Source organism: Condylura cristata, unplaced genomic scaffold (assembly GCF_000260355.1).
Source record: "Condylura cristata isolate star-nosed mole 26May11 unplaced genomic scaffold, ConCri1.0 scaffold00037, whole genome shotgun sequence".
Lineage (NCBI taxonomy): Eukaryota > Metazoa > Chordata > Mammalia > Eulipotyphla > Talpidae > Condylura > Condylura cristata.
This window is the reverse complement of record NW_004567138.1, coordinates 2,530,455-2,545,323: the sequence shown is the minus strand read 5'-3', so window position 1 is coordinate 2,545,323 and position 14,869 is coordinate 2,530,455. Positions and strand designations below refer to the sequence as shown.

The window sequence follows — 14,869 nt, the reverse complement described above, 5'->3', positions numbered from 1 at the left end:
AGAATTAATCACTATCTTCCATGACGCCACAGGAGTTTCCTTAGTTTTATTAGGCCATCCTGCAATACAGTGGGTTGCTTGTTAAGTCACAGAGCTTGCGGCTAGTGAGTTGGACAATGTTACCCTATTCATTTGTTGACCTGACATCCACTACCCATTTCATCCTTCTACCCTCCCACCCGTCCGTCCGTCCCTCTGGCTGGCATTGTAACACCCCTCCCGTGCTTCATACTGTATGATTCTGAGTATTATTCAACTTCTCTCTGAAGAGAAAACAATGGCAATGGCATGCTAAGTAAATGGTCCATGCATCCTCTATCATTCACGTCTTGACCAGTTAAATTTCCAGCACCCTGTAACTTGATAGGTGCTCAAAATGAGTTGAATGAGCAAATGAGTTAATTTCTAGAAATTGACGGACTTAGGTAAAAGGAATGGTAGCACACCAATCCCCACCTCTCAATTTTTTAAAAAATTATTTACTGGAAGGAATTGTATTTGCACTTTTGTAGCAGCAGCAATTTTTCTCCGGCTGCTACAGATAATCACCACTTACATACAAATGGGTGTTCTCTACTCCACAAAGCAATTTTTTCTTTTAAAAGATTTATTTATTTATGCATATAAGAACTGGGACACAGGCCAGAGGTGTAGGGGATGAGAGGACTCACAGAGCTAGTCTGGGGAGCAGAACAGGCAGATGTACTGAAATACACTGCTGAGGCTCAGAGCAGTGGGCGGGTCAGGAGGTCTGCTGTACCATGTGGGTCAGCTCCCTAGCTGGGACTTGAACTCATGCTGCAGTGGCTAAGGATCGCTTCATAATGCTGTGCTTTAACCCGTTGGGCCACCAAGGAGGGCCCCTGCAAAATATTTGAGCAACAAAGCAAGCAGACTCTGGCATGCTAGAGCAGCTAGGTCTTAACAGAAATGCGCGAGCTGTCCCGGGGATCTAGTTCTAGAGACAGAGACATGTACTCCTGGGTCACAGGACCTCCCTGTCCTGACCGGGACACACTAGCAGCAGTGTCTGGGCTTAAACTTTCAAAGTGGCTGTTATTATTGTTCCTTCCCTTGCTCCAACACCTCTCAGCCCTTTCCCAACTTTTAACTTCTCTCAAGTATATTGCCCCGTTTTACCTACATGCTCCAATCCGAGAGCCAGGAAATACAGGTGTTGGAATGTGTGCACGTTCTCAAGAACCAATGCTGTATTTCTCAAATTGCCCACATATCGTCCCAACGATGACACTATCAATGCTCCAGTCAATGAAGGAAACAGCCACAGATATTTGCGCTTGCTTTAAAGTCTTTATTGTCCTGAATATAAAAGACAGAAGTCCTCTAGGATATATCAGAGTTCTTTATGTGGAAACATTTTTTACAAGTGAAAAAATAAATACCTCTTGGAATAAAGGCTTATATGCTAATATGTGCCATAAAAAAGTAGAGTTTTAATATTTGACAAAATGTCTGTGCAAAGAAACAAATGCATAAACACATTACTGCTACATTAAGGCAATATGAAAAGTATACTCAGAAATTTCAGTAAAGTGACAGTGTAGGTTTCTAGCTTTCACTGAGCTAGTATTGCACCCAATAAGGTCATCTAGGTTTCCCAACAGCCTAGGAAACCCACAAGCTGACCAGCGTCCAAATGCCCAAGTGGGAGTGGAAAACATGATGAAGAATAGAAAAAACCAAAAACCTGAACCCCCACCCCCCACAAGACGTATGAAGGGGAGAACCGACAGTTAATACTTTAGCATTTACTTAAAAGAAGTGTACATTTTCTATTATACCTATGGTAAGGCTGTGGAAGGCTGGAGCAAAGCAACCCCGCTGGGTGGAGCTAAAGTAGAGGGCTTGGGAGAACTGAAGACCCCAGGGTCTGGAAGCTTCATCTCAGCCAGCAGGGTGCTCCCTTCCCAAGGAACATGCACTCCCTTTTCAATCTGAAAACAAAACTTGCACCAGCTCATGAGGCCCAAAGAGTTCGTGCATACTGCACAGAAACCTTACAAGCAAACTGGTAGCATTTTATAGTGGAAAGGCTTGGAGGTAAGGAGAGGGGGCCGGGACGGGAGCTGGCCGCCACCCACACTGCTTTACAGCTGACCACGTGGTTGTTGACGTTCTAAGAGCACAGAATTGACTGTTACATCTGTCTGCCTTCCAACGGTTCTTGAACAAGTTATAAAAACAGAAATGACATTAAAATGACGACTTCTTTAAGAAAGATTCCCTATCAAAAATGTTCAGAGTTCCATAACCATACAAAAAGAACCGAGTAAATTCTGAAAGTTAATTCTTACAAACGTTGCTGCAGGTAGGAAACTTACCTTGGGGATACATTAAGGAGACTGACACCATCATTTCCTAAAAGGTATCCACTTTTTGGCTCGGTTGCCACTTAACAAACATCAAAGATTTTACTTATCCCTTTACTTGCTCGTCAAAAGAATACAGCGCGAGGAATATTTCCGAGTCCCAGAACTCTTCCCGGTCCCCACCCCTGGGCCCGCAGGGACTAAGCCCAGTGTGTTCTGGCGGTGAGCTACAGCGGTCTTCCTTTGCTTCTTTTCCGCACGTTGCAAGGCCGATGGGAGGGGAGGATTGCTTTTCTCCACTCGTACTGTCTTTCTAGCTCGTCATGGTGCAGTTCGCGGGACAGCGGCAGGCAGGGTCAGATCAGTGTCAGGTTGAGGAGGCTGGTGTGGGTCGGGAGGTAAACGTGCTGCACGTGCTCCACCCGTGACCTGCAGACCGGACACGACTGCGAGAGAGAAGCAAACAGCACCTGTTAGGGCACCTTCCCGGACCCTGTCTGCCGTGCTCACTGGTGCACCTGGTGCTTCCCATTTTTTTTTTTTTTTTTAAGATTTATTTATTTATGCATACAGGACTGGGGTACAGACTGGAGGTGCAGGGGTGGTGAGAGGATACACCAGAGACAGAGTGGGGAGCAGAACAGGCAGGCAGACAAAGCACAATGCTGAGGGGAGCAGCGGGTGGGTCAGGAGAGGTCTGCAGCACCATGTGGGTCACCTCTGGGGCAGGCAGGTGTCGAACTTGCACTGAAGCGGCTGTGGCTGGCTTGCAGTGCTGCGTCCTAACCCGCTGCTCCACCCAGGGAGGCCACTGTCCATTTTCTAAGTAAGAGAGGACATGATTACTTCTTGTTTTCAACCAGTGGAAACCTCTGCTTTCTAGTGTGTTCCAAAGTATATGCTTTACAGGATTATACGTAGCAGCTGAAAAAAAAGTATAAACTGAAGGAAACGAATTAAGACTTTGGTCAAACTCTTAAATGAGGCACAGTGAGTAAAGTGATTAGTGGAGATTTCTTGCTGTGCAGAAAAACTGGTCCTCACAAGGGCAGATTTGGAACCCCGGGCAGTGACTGATGGAAGAGCTGCTTCCGGGCACTTGACCTTGGCTGGGCTATGACGCAAGCCAGTGCCAGCCCAGGGAGTGTGGCGCTGCTCCATCATAGGTCACGGATCCCCAACCGTGGCTCGCCTCCCACAAGCACGCCCCTTCCCTAGCCGCAAGAGGAGCCTCAGAATGCGTGGGTGGAAAAAGGCTAACCCATGGCTGCTCCTGGGGTTCCAAGTCAGCATAGGCGCACCATCCACACTTAGGAAGGACACAAGCATCCTGCTGCTTCACTATGTCGCCATAAAAACAGTTCTGAATCTAGCAGCTTCAGAAGGACTAGAGGTCATTTAAGGCTAGTTTTACATAGAGCTGCAGTGACAGTGCTAAGAAATAAAAAAGAATCAAAAAAAAAATTCAAAGGGGCAATGTAAGGTGTGATTGAGAAAAAAATACTATGTTTGAGGTTTTTAAAATTTTTTATATTATCATTATAATTAGTTCAACTTGCGAATAGCCAATGCAAGGGGCCCCTAGAGGCAGTCCTAAAAATAAACTTATCAAAGCTAATCAGAGTAAAAAAAAATCCAACAGACAACTGAGTCAACTATAACCCAAACTCCAGTATTCATTCCTAAAATAATTTAGGTAAATAATAAACAACCTCCTACATGTCAGAGAGTGAGAAACGCGAACTGTAGACGGTCTGGAGTCAGCCCTCAGGGAGCCTGGATTCTTGCCCTGATTCAGCCACTATACTGCCTTGATTCTCAGTCTAGGTTTCAGAACTTGAAGCCTAGGATTCTGCCTATTTATACTGTTGGAAAGAATTTGCTAATTAAGGCATCAAAACAGAGATAACCAGATGCAGATGAAGAGGAAACCATTCTGTTGGTGGGGAGCTCAATGAGCAGTTAAGATAATAATAGTAGTTCATTCTCATGAATTCTCTATTTTTCCATGTTAAAATTTTCTATCTTAAAATCTATTTTTAATATTTATGTGAAGGTTATTTTTATCAGGTGAATATAAATAGCTGCAGATTTACCATCCAATATTACAGTAGCTTTAAACTAAAACGGAAAAGGTAAATCTTCTCAGTGGGTAAAAATTCAAGCAATATAATCAATTTTCTGATTCGCTATATCCTTTAAGAAAGATGGCAGCTGAGAAATACTTCGATTTTGCTCAGTGACGCGGGGAACAGCAGAATGAACAGAGGGGTGGAGAACTGATCTTAAGTATGAGATCAGTCCTCTCAGAGTGAGAGAGGACTTGTCTCCTTGCCAATTCATATTCAAAGTCTCCACTGTGTAGGAAGCTCCAGGTAAGTGGGCAGAGGATCCACTAAAGGAAGCCACTCATCCCCTCTTCTCTCTGACCACCACCAAACTGGCTACAGGAACAGAGAGCACATGAGCTGTCCGCAGGGACTTCGCGCCACTTCTACGGACAGCCAAAGACCTGAGCTGTGACTACAGAAGGTGCTCGCGTAACCCTGCCGGGCTGGTCAACTACCTATGGCAAAGTGACTACACTTATATTCTGTATTGTATGGTCATGAATGACTGGTACTTGCTGAAGTAGAAACAGAATGCTGCTGTAGTAAGCGCTACAATCTGCACATTGTAGCATATTACGAGAAGTTCATGAAAGTAAACATATGCTAGACTACAATTAATAAGCTATTATTAAGGGCCCTCCCTGGTGGTACAATGGGTTAGGACGCAGCACTGCAGGCTGGCTGCAGCTGCTTCAGTAAGAGTTTGATCCCCCACCCCGGAGGTGACCCACATGGTGCAGCAGACCTCTCCTGACCTGCCCGCTGCTCCCCTCAGCAGTGTACTCCATTGATCTTCCTGTTCTGCTCCCCACTCTGTCGCTGGTGAATCCTCTCACTCCCCGTACCTCTGGCTTGTACTCAGTTCTGTATGCACAAATAATAAATAAATCTTTAAAAAAATAATAAGCTGTTAGAGTGAAACTTTTTGCACCATAGAAACCAACATTCTGAAGTGCACCAGAAAAGAAAGAAAACAGATGTTGGTGTGCAGTGGGCAACACCTCTGAAGACCCTTTCTGATGGAGATGGACTTGCTTTAGTGGCGCTCAGGGGCCAGCTCCCTGGGCCTCCACACAGCGCCAGGGACCGGCAGAGCCCTCACCTGGAGCTGGGCGGCACAGCTCTCGCAGCACACAGTGTGGCCGCAGGGGCAGAAGGCCGAGTTGATCTCCTCCTCACAGCACACCATGCACAGCATGGCTTCCTTCAGCTTGCGCAGCTTCTCTTGGAGGGCCCTGGTCTGCTGGCAGCTGAGACCCTCACAACTGCTGCAGTTCAGCCCGTTCTCGGAGGACTTGAGCGGAGAGTTGGGGGGGCTGTGGTCACTTCTGGAAACCAGGTCGACCACGCCAGCATTGTACAGAGCCCTCCTGGCATGGTCATAGACCTCCTTCGATGTTCTCTTAATGTCAAAGACATACTTCTTGCCAAGGTTGATATTTTCATTGAGAAACAGTGACGCCAGGTGGCCCTTCAAGTCTCGGCTGTACTGCATCATGACGGCGCTGGTCACAGTGTCACACCTGCGGGACAGCAACACCTCCTCAACACAGGCAAGCCGGGGCCGGGCCCAGCTTAGCCCTTCCAACACTGCTGGGATTAAGACACTCACCCCACAGGCAGTTAATAGCTTGCAAGCTTGAAACACATCTAGTTACTACAATTTCCTAGGTGTGAAGTCTTTCAATGATTCTACCTGTCTCTCAACTGTCTCCACAGGCAAAGCAGCTGTAACGCAGGGGACAGTGACTGTCCACCTCCAGGGATATGAGCTACTGCCCAAAGCAGCTGGGCAAGAAAATGGACATTTCTCTTTGAAGTCTTGCCTTTACATTAAACCTTTCTAGGAAGTTTGGATTCTGCTTCACAATTCGCCTGTATACTTTAACGTAGAGAAGTCTAAGGTTGCCTGCCAATTCAAGTGCCCAGCTTTAATTTTCTACAGATTTGGGTCACACCCCACTCCAAAGCACCCTCTGCAATGGGAGCACGAACCCGTTATTAGCAGATCCTTACTGTGGGTGGTGTGGAGATTCGGGATAGTGAGCCCGCTGTGCTGTATCTCCCGCTGGGCACGGGCATGGGCTCTGTAGACGCGACCCAAGCCTCGGGAGTTATCTGGGGGAGAGGAGCTCAGGGAGAGCAAGGTAAGGGATATGCAGTAGGATACGCCCTGGCAGTGCATGGAGAAGCACCTCCTGCAGGCAAGCCAGCCCATGCTGCTGAGGACTGCACAGCCACAGCAGACAGGGTATGCTTGAAAACTGCTGATTCCTGTGTGAGATTCACTGACACGATGCTACCACAAACTGTGGAAGCCTGTGGCCACATGAAAACCTAGCAGAGTGGCCGGGTGCTGAGCTGAGGGGTACAGAGTAGTACATGCCTGTAGAAAGCGTGCGTCTCCGTGATCGCCCGATAGAGCCCGCTGGCGGCCCGGGTGCTGATCATCTTAAACAAGAGCACGATGCTGCTCCCAGACTCCTTGGTGACGGTCAAGTACACGTTCTTTCCTGACTGGGTGGCCATCTGCACCACAGGGTAGGCTATCCTAGGAGACGAGAGGAGAGAAGTAAGAAATCCAGAAGAGGAGGCTTATTCCCACTGTGTCTTTGTAGTCTGCTCGGTGTTCATGGCTGAGCAATGAACCAGGCGCTTGGACTGAGGCGGGCACAGAAGCACGCTGCTCCCTAGCTATGAAGGCACCTGGGAGCCACGTGGGTAAGTGGTTAGGGGGCATGGGAGTGAGTTCCAGGCTGTGTGCAGGTGTGTGTAGGTGAAAATGAGATTCTTATAGCAGTGAACTTGATTAAAAAATATTAACTCTGCCACTTCAAGATGCTTGAGTTCGAATTTCAACAACTAACAATACCTATGAAAGACTGAATCATAGGAAAGTACAAACCAAACTGAACCACTTGTTCTTAAAGTCTGTCCAGTAGATCCCTGCCCATTTTCTATGGTCATGGCTAGAGCTATACAAGCACACACGTGTATGTATTAAAAATAAGTAAGACCTGACTTACCTATTAATTGGGCTAAAGTCATCTTTACAAATTGAGATGCCGTCAGGCCCAACGCCAATGAGGAGCTTCTGCCCTTCGCTGTCTCTCACAGAATGCCATTCTATGCCATAGTTCTCCATTGCAGACACCATCTGCAAAACCTGGTATTCAGCCGAAGCCTGGCTGGTCCCCTCCAGCTCCTTATGCTTTGCAACAATGCTGTAGGACACCAAAGGGTAGAGAAATTAACTTACGCAGTGTTTAGAGATAACTGTGTCATTTCACAAGTGAGTTGTACGGACATCATCATTTGTGAATCACAAAAATTAAATACATTTATGATTGATGTTTCACTTCCAAACACATTCTCTTTCTTTTGTTAATTGGCATTACACTGCATTATGTATGACATGATCTAGGTTTCAGGTGGGCATAACTGAAAATCCGCCTGTGTGCTCCATTAAGTTTACTTTTGCTAAAAGCCCTAACTCTCCTATATTAGATCTTTTTCCCATTTTCCCAACACTTCTTCTCCCTACTCTCCTGGTAACCACCAGTTTATGTTTGTTTTATTTGGTTCAATGGTTTTTCTTTTTTCTGCACATACATCACATATAAGTGAAATCACACTGTCTATTTCTGTCTGGTTTATTTCACCAAGCATTACCTCCCTCTAAGCCCAACCTTATTGCAGATATCAGGATTTAGATTAACCTTTAGATTAACAGCTGAATAGTAGTCCATTGTGTATATTACACCATGTCATCTTTGTCCATGTGTCCAATGATGGGTATTTAGGCTGCCATAGATCATAGCAACTGAAATTATTCTACTTAACTACTTCTTCAAATTGTTTCTGTATTTTTTGGGTAAATACCCAGAAATGGAATAACTGGATCCTACAGAATTTCTATTTTTAATTTTTTGAGGAATCTCCATACAGATTTCCATTTGGCTATACCAATTTACATTCCCACTGACAGAATACAAGAGTTCCCTTCTCTCCTCATCCTCTCCAGCATTTGTTATCTTTTGGGAAATAACCAACTTTTCAAGATCTCAGCTAGTAAAATTAATTTTAACTATTAAATATTCAGTATGAAAAACTGTGGAGGGTAATGGGTGGGGATGAATTAGAAGAATTATGGCAATTTTTTTTTTTTTTTCTTGTTTTTTTTTTCCTGATCCCTTATTTGGTTTCCCTATATCCCCCTCCTATAAATGAAACCACCCAGTATTTTTCTTTTTCCCTCTGGCTTATTTCACTAAGCCTGATTTCTGCCAGCTCCATCCATGTTGCTGTGAATGGCATGACTTTATCATTTTTGATTGCTGAATAGTATTCCACTATGTGTATGTCATAGTGGATCTTGATCCCGTCATCTATTTTTGGGCATTTGGGTTGTTTCCATAGCTTACCTATTGTAAATAGTGCTGCAATAAACGTCAGAAAATTTTCTAAAAGTAATGTAAGAAATTTATATGTAGGAACTTCTTATGTATTGCCTACATATTTGTAAGTTTCATTATAATATAGAATTTTAAGGGAGTCATTTCTCCCCATTGTGTTCTGGCTGATGGCCTCCTATCCAAGCTCATGTATTTCCTGATTTCCTTCCCTCGAGTATCAGTTTATTCTCTCTGATGAAGAGAATATATGGTGAAAGTGCTGGATATCACCTACTTCCGAGAGTAAGTTATAAAGACTTTGACTCCATCTTGGGTGTTCTCTTTTGCTCAGGTAGTTGGCCCTGGGGGAGCCAGGTACCACATTATGAAACTGTCCCTGGGAGAGGTCCACGTGGTAAATAAGGGACGAGACCTTTGACCAAGGCACACAAGTCAACCTGGAGCCTTCAGATGAGACCGAAGTCCTGAGCAGAGTCACGTAGGATCTTCAGCCAGAGAACCTAGTCAAGACAAGTCTAGATTCCTGACCCGCACAATTGTGAAATAACATCTGTTGTTTCAAGTCACTTTTAGGGCAACCTGTTACATAGGAGTAGAGAACTAAGACAGCCTTCTTGGTTTGATCCTTGCTGGTATGAAGAAAAGACTAAAATACTTGGCAGGTTTTTTCTTTTCCAAGATTTGCATTCTGCAAAGGTCAGAGGTTTTTAAAATTCCTGTCATGCAGCTTTTCACAAGGGCATGTACGGGTGTGGAGCCTTTTGTATCTGCAAGTGTTTCAGAGAAAAGGCTAAGATCTTTTGGAAATATTTGGTTCTATCAGCCATGGCTAGGTTGTAGCCTCACAAATTATCTGTATACACCACCAAATCAACTTGCAACTCTTCTAAACAGGATAGATCTGAGCTTCAGCATAAGCCTCCGCGGCAGGCTCACCTATTCAGGGCAGCATTGGAGAGCTCCTTAGCACACAGCTCTTCGTAACTGTACTTGGCGGTGTTCTGATTGTAGTCTCCAAACTTGGCCTGCGCCAGGAGGGCACTGAGTTCCACTGCTTGCTCTGGGGAGCAGGGGAGGTGGCCTGCCAGAAGGGACTCCTTGATGTGCAGGAAAAAGATATGCCTGGAGAGCAACATGAGAATGAGGTTATGCTGGGACTAACTTGGTGTCAAACTCAACCTGCTTAGCAATTTCACAATCCCTCTCCAGCAGGGAAAACAGCAATTACAAAAGCCACTCTGGAAAGAGTTACTGTGAAAAAGCCTTTTGTATTATGAATATTAAGGCAAAATAAGTTTAAGGATTAAATTTCCTTGGAATTAATGAAAAGCGTAACCCAAATGAATCTAATTAAGTTTATTAGCATTCAAGTTACAAAATGTAAACTCTTTATAGCATTATACTTAAAAATAAAGTCTTTTATCTTGAGATACTCAACCTTATTCAAATGCCCCCTTATTCAGTCTTCAACGTCTCTCCTAAGAAGCGTCTTCAAATGCCAGTTGCCCATGGACTACTCTGAATGGGTGTTCTTCAGTGTTCAACTACTGTTCATTCAAAATGAAATTACTGTCTGCTCCAAACCCACTATTTGGTTTCCACTGGTAAAAACAGTGGACTCACTTCTGATTCAATCCTATTTCCATCTACTTTCTGTCACTGAAAAATCTTTAAGTCAATTTCCCGTCTTCCCATTTCTACCTGCTCTGTTATAATATCCTCCAAGGTGACCTCTCTTCTGGATGCTGTGCTAACCCATCATCTAAGCACCTGCTTCTGGTATAAACCTGCCATTTCTCTGCTCAGAATTCTCTAAGGGATTCCCACTATGTGCCGAGGTAGTATGCACCCAGGGGTCTCCATTGCCTAGCCCCAGCTTTCCAATCCCCTTTCCTGTCATTCCTGCCAGCAGAATGGCTCTGAAGAAGAGTTGCTCTTTTTGGAAGCGCCAAGCACACTCATGCCTCTATGTCTGCCCTTACTGCACCCTCTGTCCTGGGGGCCACCACTGATTCGGGCCATCACTGCCATTCCCTTCTGTCTGTATCACAGGCAAACTTCATTCTCTGTTCTAGTAGTTGACATATTCTCATTTCTATTACTTAGCTGCACATGAGCAGAGAACACTGTAAGTGTATGCAAAACTGCATTATCAGTGATTAGTTTATCTCCTACCTCAATCTCATTCTGCTTGAGCCAGTCCTAACTGCATACAATACTATTTTCTACATTACCCAAAAAAGTACGTCTTATTTAGAAGTCCCTGGAAAACTTCAAATGACATTCCAATCTATATTACCCAAGAAGATTCTAAACAGCATCTATACTGCCAGAGGGTGATTGGTTGAGGTGATAGTTTGTCACTGCAAACATACAAGCATGACTTTCTTTGATGACTTATCAGGGCCTCTCAAACTTGCTTAAATACCCTAATAAAAGAATAAGTTAGAGGGCCTCCCACTGAGGGTTGAGTTCTATCCCCAGCCAGGGAGGTGGTGACCCACAGGATGCAGATGACCTCTCCTGTCCCGTCCGCTGCTCCCCTCAGCAATGTATGTCACAGTCCATCTGCCTGTTCTGCTCCCCACCCTGTCTCTGATGAATCCCCTAACCCCCGCGCGCCATAACGCTGGCACACTACCTAAACTCAGTTCTTCTTCTGATCAAGTAGGATACCCTTATTCCAGTCCACACAGTGCTTTCGTTCACATCCTAGTCTTGTGTCTGACATGCCAGCTAAAAGACAGCAAAGGCAAAGTCACAAAAGAACGCAGGAGAGAGTGAGGTCGGAAGTAGGGAGGGTTCTCGTAATGCTCCAAAGGGCCAGCTACCTTCCTTCAACTCAGAAATGTTTAAATTCAATGTTTTGTGCCTTCGACAATGACAAAGAAATTTTAGATGATCAAGCTCTGCCAAATACTGAGGTTTTTTTTCTGTATTCCAAATCCCTACGAAGGAATCACAGTAACAAAGCATAATGGCACTGAAAAAAGATAAGTATGGTTTTTATTAACCCAAACATCTGCTAGTCTTTAAAGTATTTCTGACATACTGCTAAACTGAGAAGGGGGTCCTTACTGGGGCAAAGAAATAACCACAGACAGGACTTGTTTGAAAACAGCTATCTGAGGAATGAGGTCTAGCATTCCCACAGAACCTTGGCACATGGATGGCTTCAGTCCTCAAAAGGCTTTAAGCGCCCATTTGGCAAACTTCACTTTGGCAAACACACCTCTGTCTCTGCATTCATTGGGAGGATGTTAATATGAAATGAAAATATGAATAGATGCTTTCATTAAAGAAATTATGCACTGAAGAAATATTAAGGGTATCACCACAAACTAAGTGTTCTCAATTTAATTTCTACTTACATGAAAGTGCCTTTTTAACTTATTCCCAAGTATGAGGTTAGAAATCAGTTCCTGCTTTATTAAAGAGTACAGAGAGTTTGCAAAAGAAGAGTTTCAGAACTGATCCACATTCTTTTTCCAAGCTGTCCATGCCTACTTCTGGAGAGACAGCTGCCAAAAACCAAGGCAAAGAAGTGGTAACAGCCTGTGAACAGGTGGGCGGAAGCCCCTCATAGTGCTGCCAGCAGTGCATGTGAGTCAGGATTGAAAAAGAAAAGGACATGGACAATTGGTGTTTTCTACATACCTTAAATACTGGGCTAGTCTCAATCAAAACCTGTAAGCAGAACAATCCTCCCTACCATTTACATAAACCTAGGGCCCCTTCTGTATTTTGTAGTTTTGTGGCTATAAAGCTGTCTTTTGATTTCAAGTTCAAGAAATAACGTCATGCATTACGGCCTCTTCACCATGCCTGATGCTGTGCTTAAAGGTAACTACAACTCATGTTTTCTTTCTTTCTTTTTTTTTTAAAAGATTTATTTATTTATTTGTGCATACAGAACTGGGGTACAGGCCAGAGGTGCAGGGACGGTGAGAAGATTCACCAGAGACAGAGTGGGGAGCAGAACAGGCAGATCAAAAAAGGACACTGCTGAGGGGAGCAGCGGGCGGGTCAGGAGAGGTCTGCCGTGCCATGTGGGTCACCTCCGGGGCGGGGATCGAACTCACGCTGAAGTGGCTTTCGATTCTTAGTGCTGCGCTTTAACCCGCTGTGCCACCAGGGAGGGCCTCATGTTTTCTTTTTAGAGGGAACACAGTCTTTTAGCACAAAGGAATATTAACCCATCAAAATGACTCTGGCCACAAACTGGCTTCTGGGGCAAGTTTCTGCTCTCCAGGAATGAGGTCTGACAGCAAAGGTCACCAGCTATAAGGAAAGTCACCAGCCGAATCTTCAGTGTGACTTTTCCAACAGGGAGGATGACAGAGCTTGGAGACTTCCTTCTAAGAAGTCTTAGGATTCCTTCAAACAAGGAATCCAGTGATGGCTCAAAAGTTAGGGGTGGTTGGAATCAAGGTTTTCTCCTATCATTTTCTCTTGAGCTGTGCATGGCTCATGCATTAACTTCTCACCCCCATCACTACTTCTTTTGTAAAGCAGGTAAAAGGTTACCAAAAATTTCAAATTAGATGTGGTCCAAATGGGTCTTCACTGAACTGTTGTGTTTTTTCTTTCTTACAGATCTAAAATAGGTGGTCTATCTAATTCAACTTAGGCTACATGCTAGAATTACATATTTGAAAAAAACTTTTTTTTCATCTTAATGAACAGGTAAACCTATCCTTTCGACACAAGCTCAAGCTGCCTTTTCTAAACATTCTTCTAGTTACCCTTGGAAATTCATGCTTCTTTGTTTTACCCAGTTACTAAAGGAAATGGTTATTTTCAATTTATGAATCACATTTGGTGCCCATAGGGAAACTTCTGGCTAACTCACACCTTTCTATCACTGCTACAAATGAATTCATACTTACTGTAGCATTATAGAAGATTAAAAAAAAAATTGGTATGCCAATTTTTCATTTTAAAATGAGTCATATATTCTTAACATATTTTTCAAAGTACTTCACATTTCCTCTATTTTAAAAATTAATTGCTTGCTATAGCTGTAAGGAATGGAGTTAAATCTTTCCTCTTTTAAGAACATGTAATTGGTGAAGTTTCCTCTAAACACCAACTTGTCTCTTAAAGATATCATCTAATAATCAAAGCAGAACTTTCTGCAAATCCACAGAGAACTCCAGCTCTGTTCACCACAGGCAGTTACTGCGCTTCAGTAATCTTCCCTGCTACCTCATTTGAAGAGCTTTTTGTGACAAAAAATGTAAATAACTATATTCAGATTCACTGTTTAACTTTAGATTCAAGGAATTAACCTCATTTGTTTTTTTTTTTTTTAACTCTCCAGTTTCAATAAATGAACCTTACTTCTCCCCCAAACTCTGACATCTAGCTGTGGTTAGTGTGGTTAGTCCCTTAGCTAGGGAGGCCCGCAGGGTAACCTCCCTTCCCCATGCCTTCCTCAGTCCAGTAAATTATTTAACCACATCAGTTTATTTTAAACCAAAGTGTGACTGCCAAGTTATATTTAGAAACATCAAAATCAAAACAGAATTGCTCTAAGAGTTTCTTTGTTTTGTATCTTAAATTTCAGGGCAACAAAAATCAGTTCAGGATAGATCATGGGTCTAAATGCAAAAGTTAAACCACAACACTTAGGAGGACACAAAGCACTGAGTATCTTCATGACTGGGATGGATAGGCAAAAAGTTCTCAGAGCAGTCAGCAAAAAAACATAAAAGACAAAAGTGTTAGAGTCAGACCTCACCGAAATTAAAAACTGCTCAAGAAGACAGGCCCAGACAGAAGGCTGGTACCTGGGTAACGTATAAAGAATTTGTACAACTCCAACATAAAGGCAACGACTCAATAAAAATGGGTAGCAGTAAAACATGGGGCTTCCCTACGACCCAGCAACCCCACTCCTGGGTATCTACCCAAAAGTCACAAAAACACTGATTCAAAAAGATACCTGCACCCCCATGTTTATTGCTGCTTTATTTACAATTGGAAAAACATGGAAGCAGCCCAAATGCCC

At 43.8% G+C, this 14,869-nt stretch overlaps 1 protein-coding gene across 1 annotated transcript in view; it reads right to left on the bottom strand.

Annotated features, from left to right (window-relative positions):
- Positions 1-1,215: 1,215 nt before the first annotated feature.
- MYLIP (myosin regulatory light chain interacting protein) overlaps positions 1,216-14,869 on the bottom strand; it is a 20,391-nt gene continuing 6,737 nt past the window's right edge. The window contains exons 2-6 of the mRNA XM_012732918.1: positions 9,793-9,978; positions 7,468-7,665; positions 6,828-6,992; positions 5,544-5,964; positions 1,216-2,776 (exon numbers count right to left, since the gene is read on the bottom strand). Of these exons, the coding sequence (XP_012588372.1) occupies positions 2,687-2,776; positions 5,544-5,964; positions 6,828-6,992; positions 7,468-7,665; positions 9,793-9,978 (1,060 nt within the window). The 3' untranslated portion in view covers positions 1,216-2,686. The remainder of the gene's footprint in view (positions 2,777-5,543; positions 5,965-6,827; positions 6,993-7,467; positions 7,666-9,792; positions 9,979-14,869) is intronic.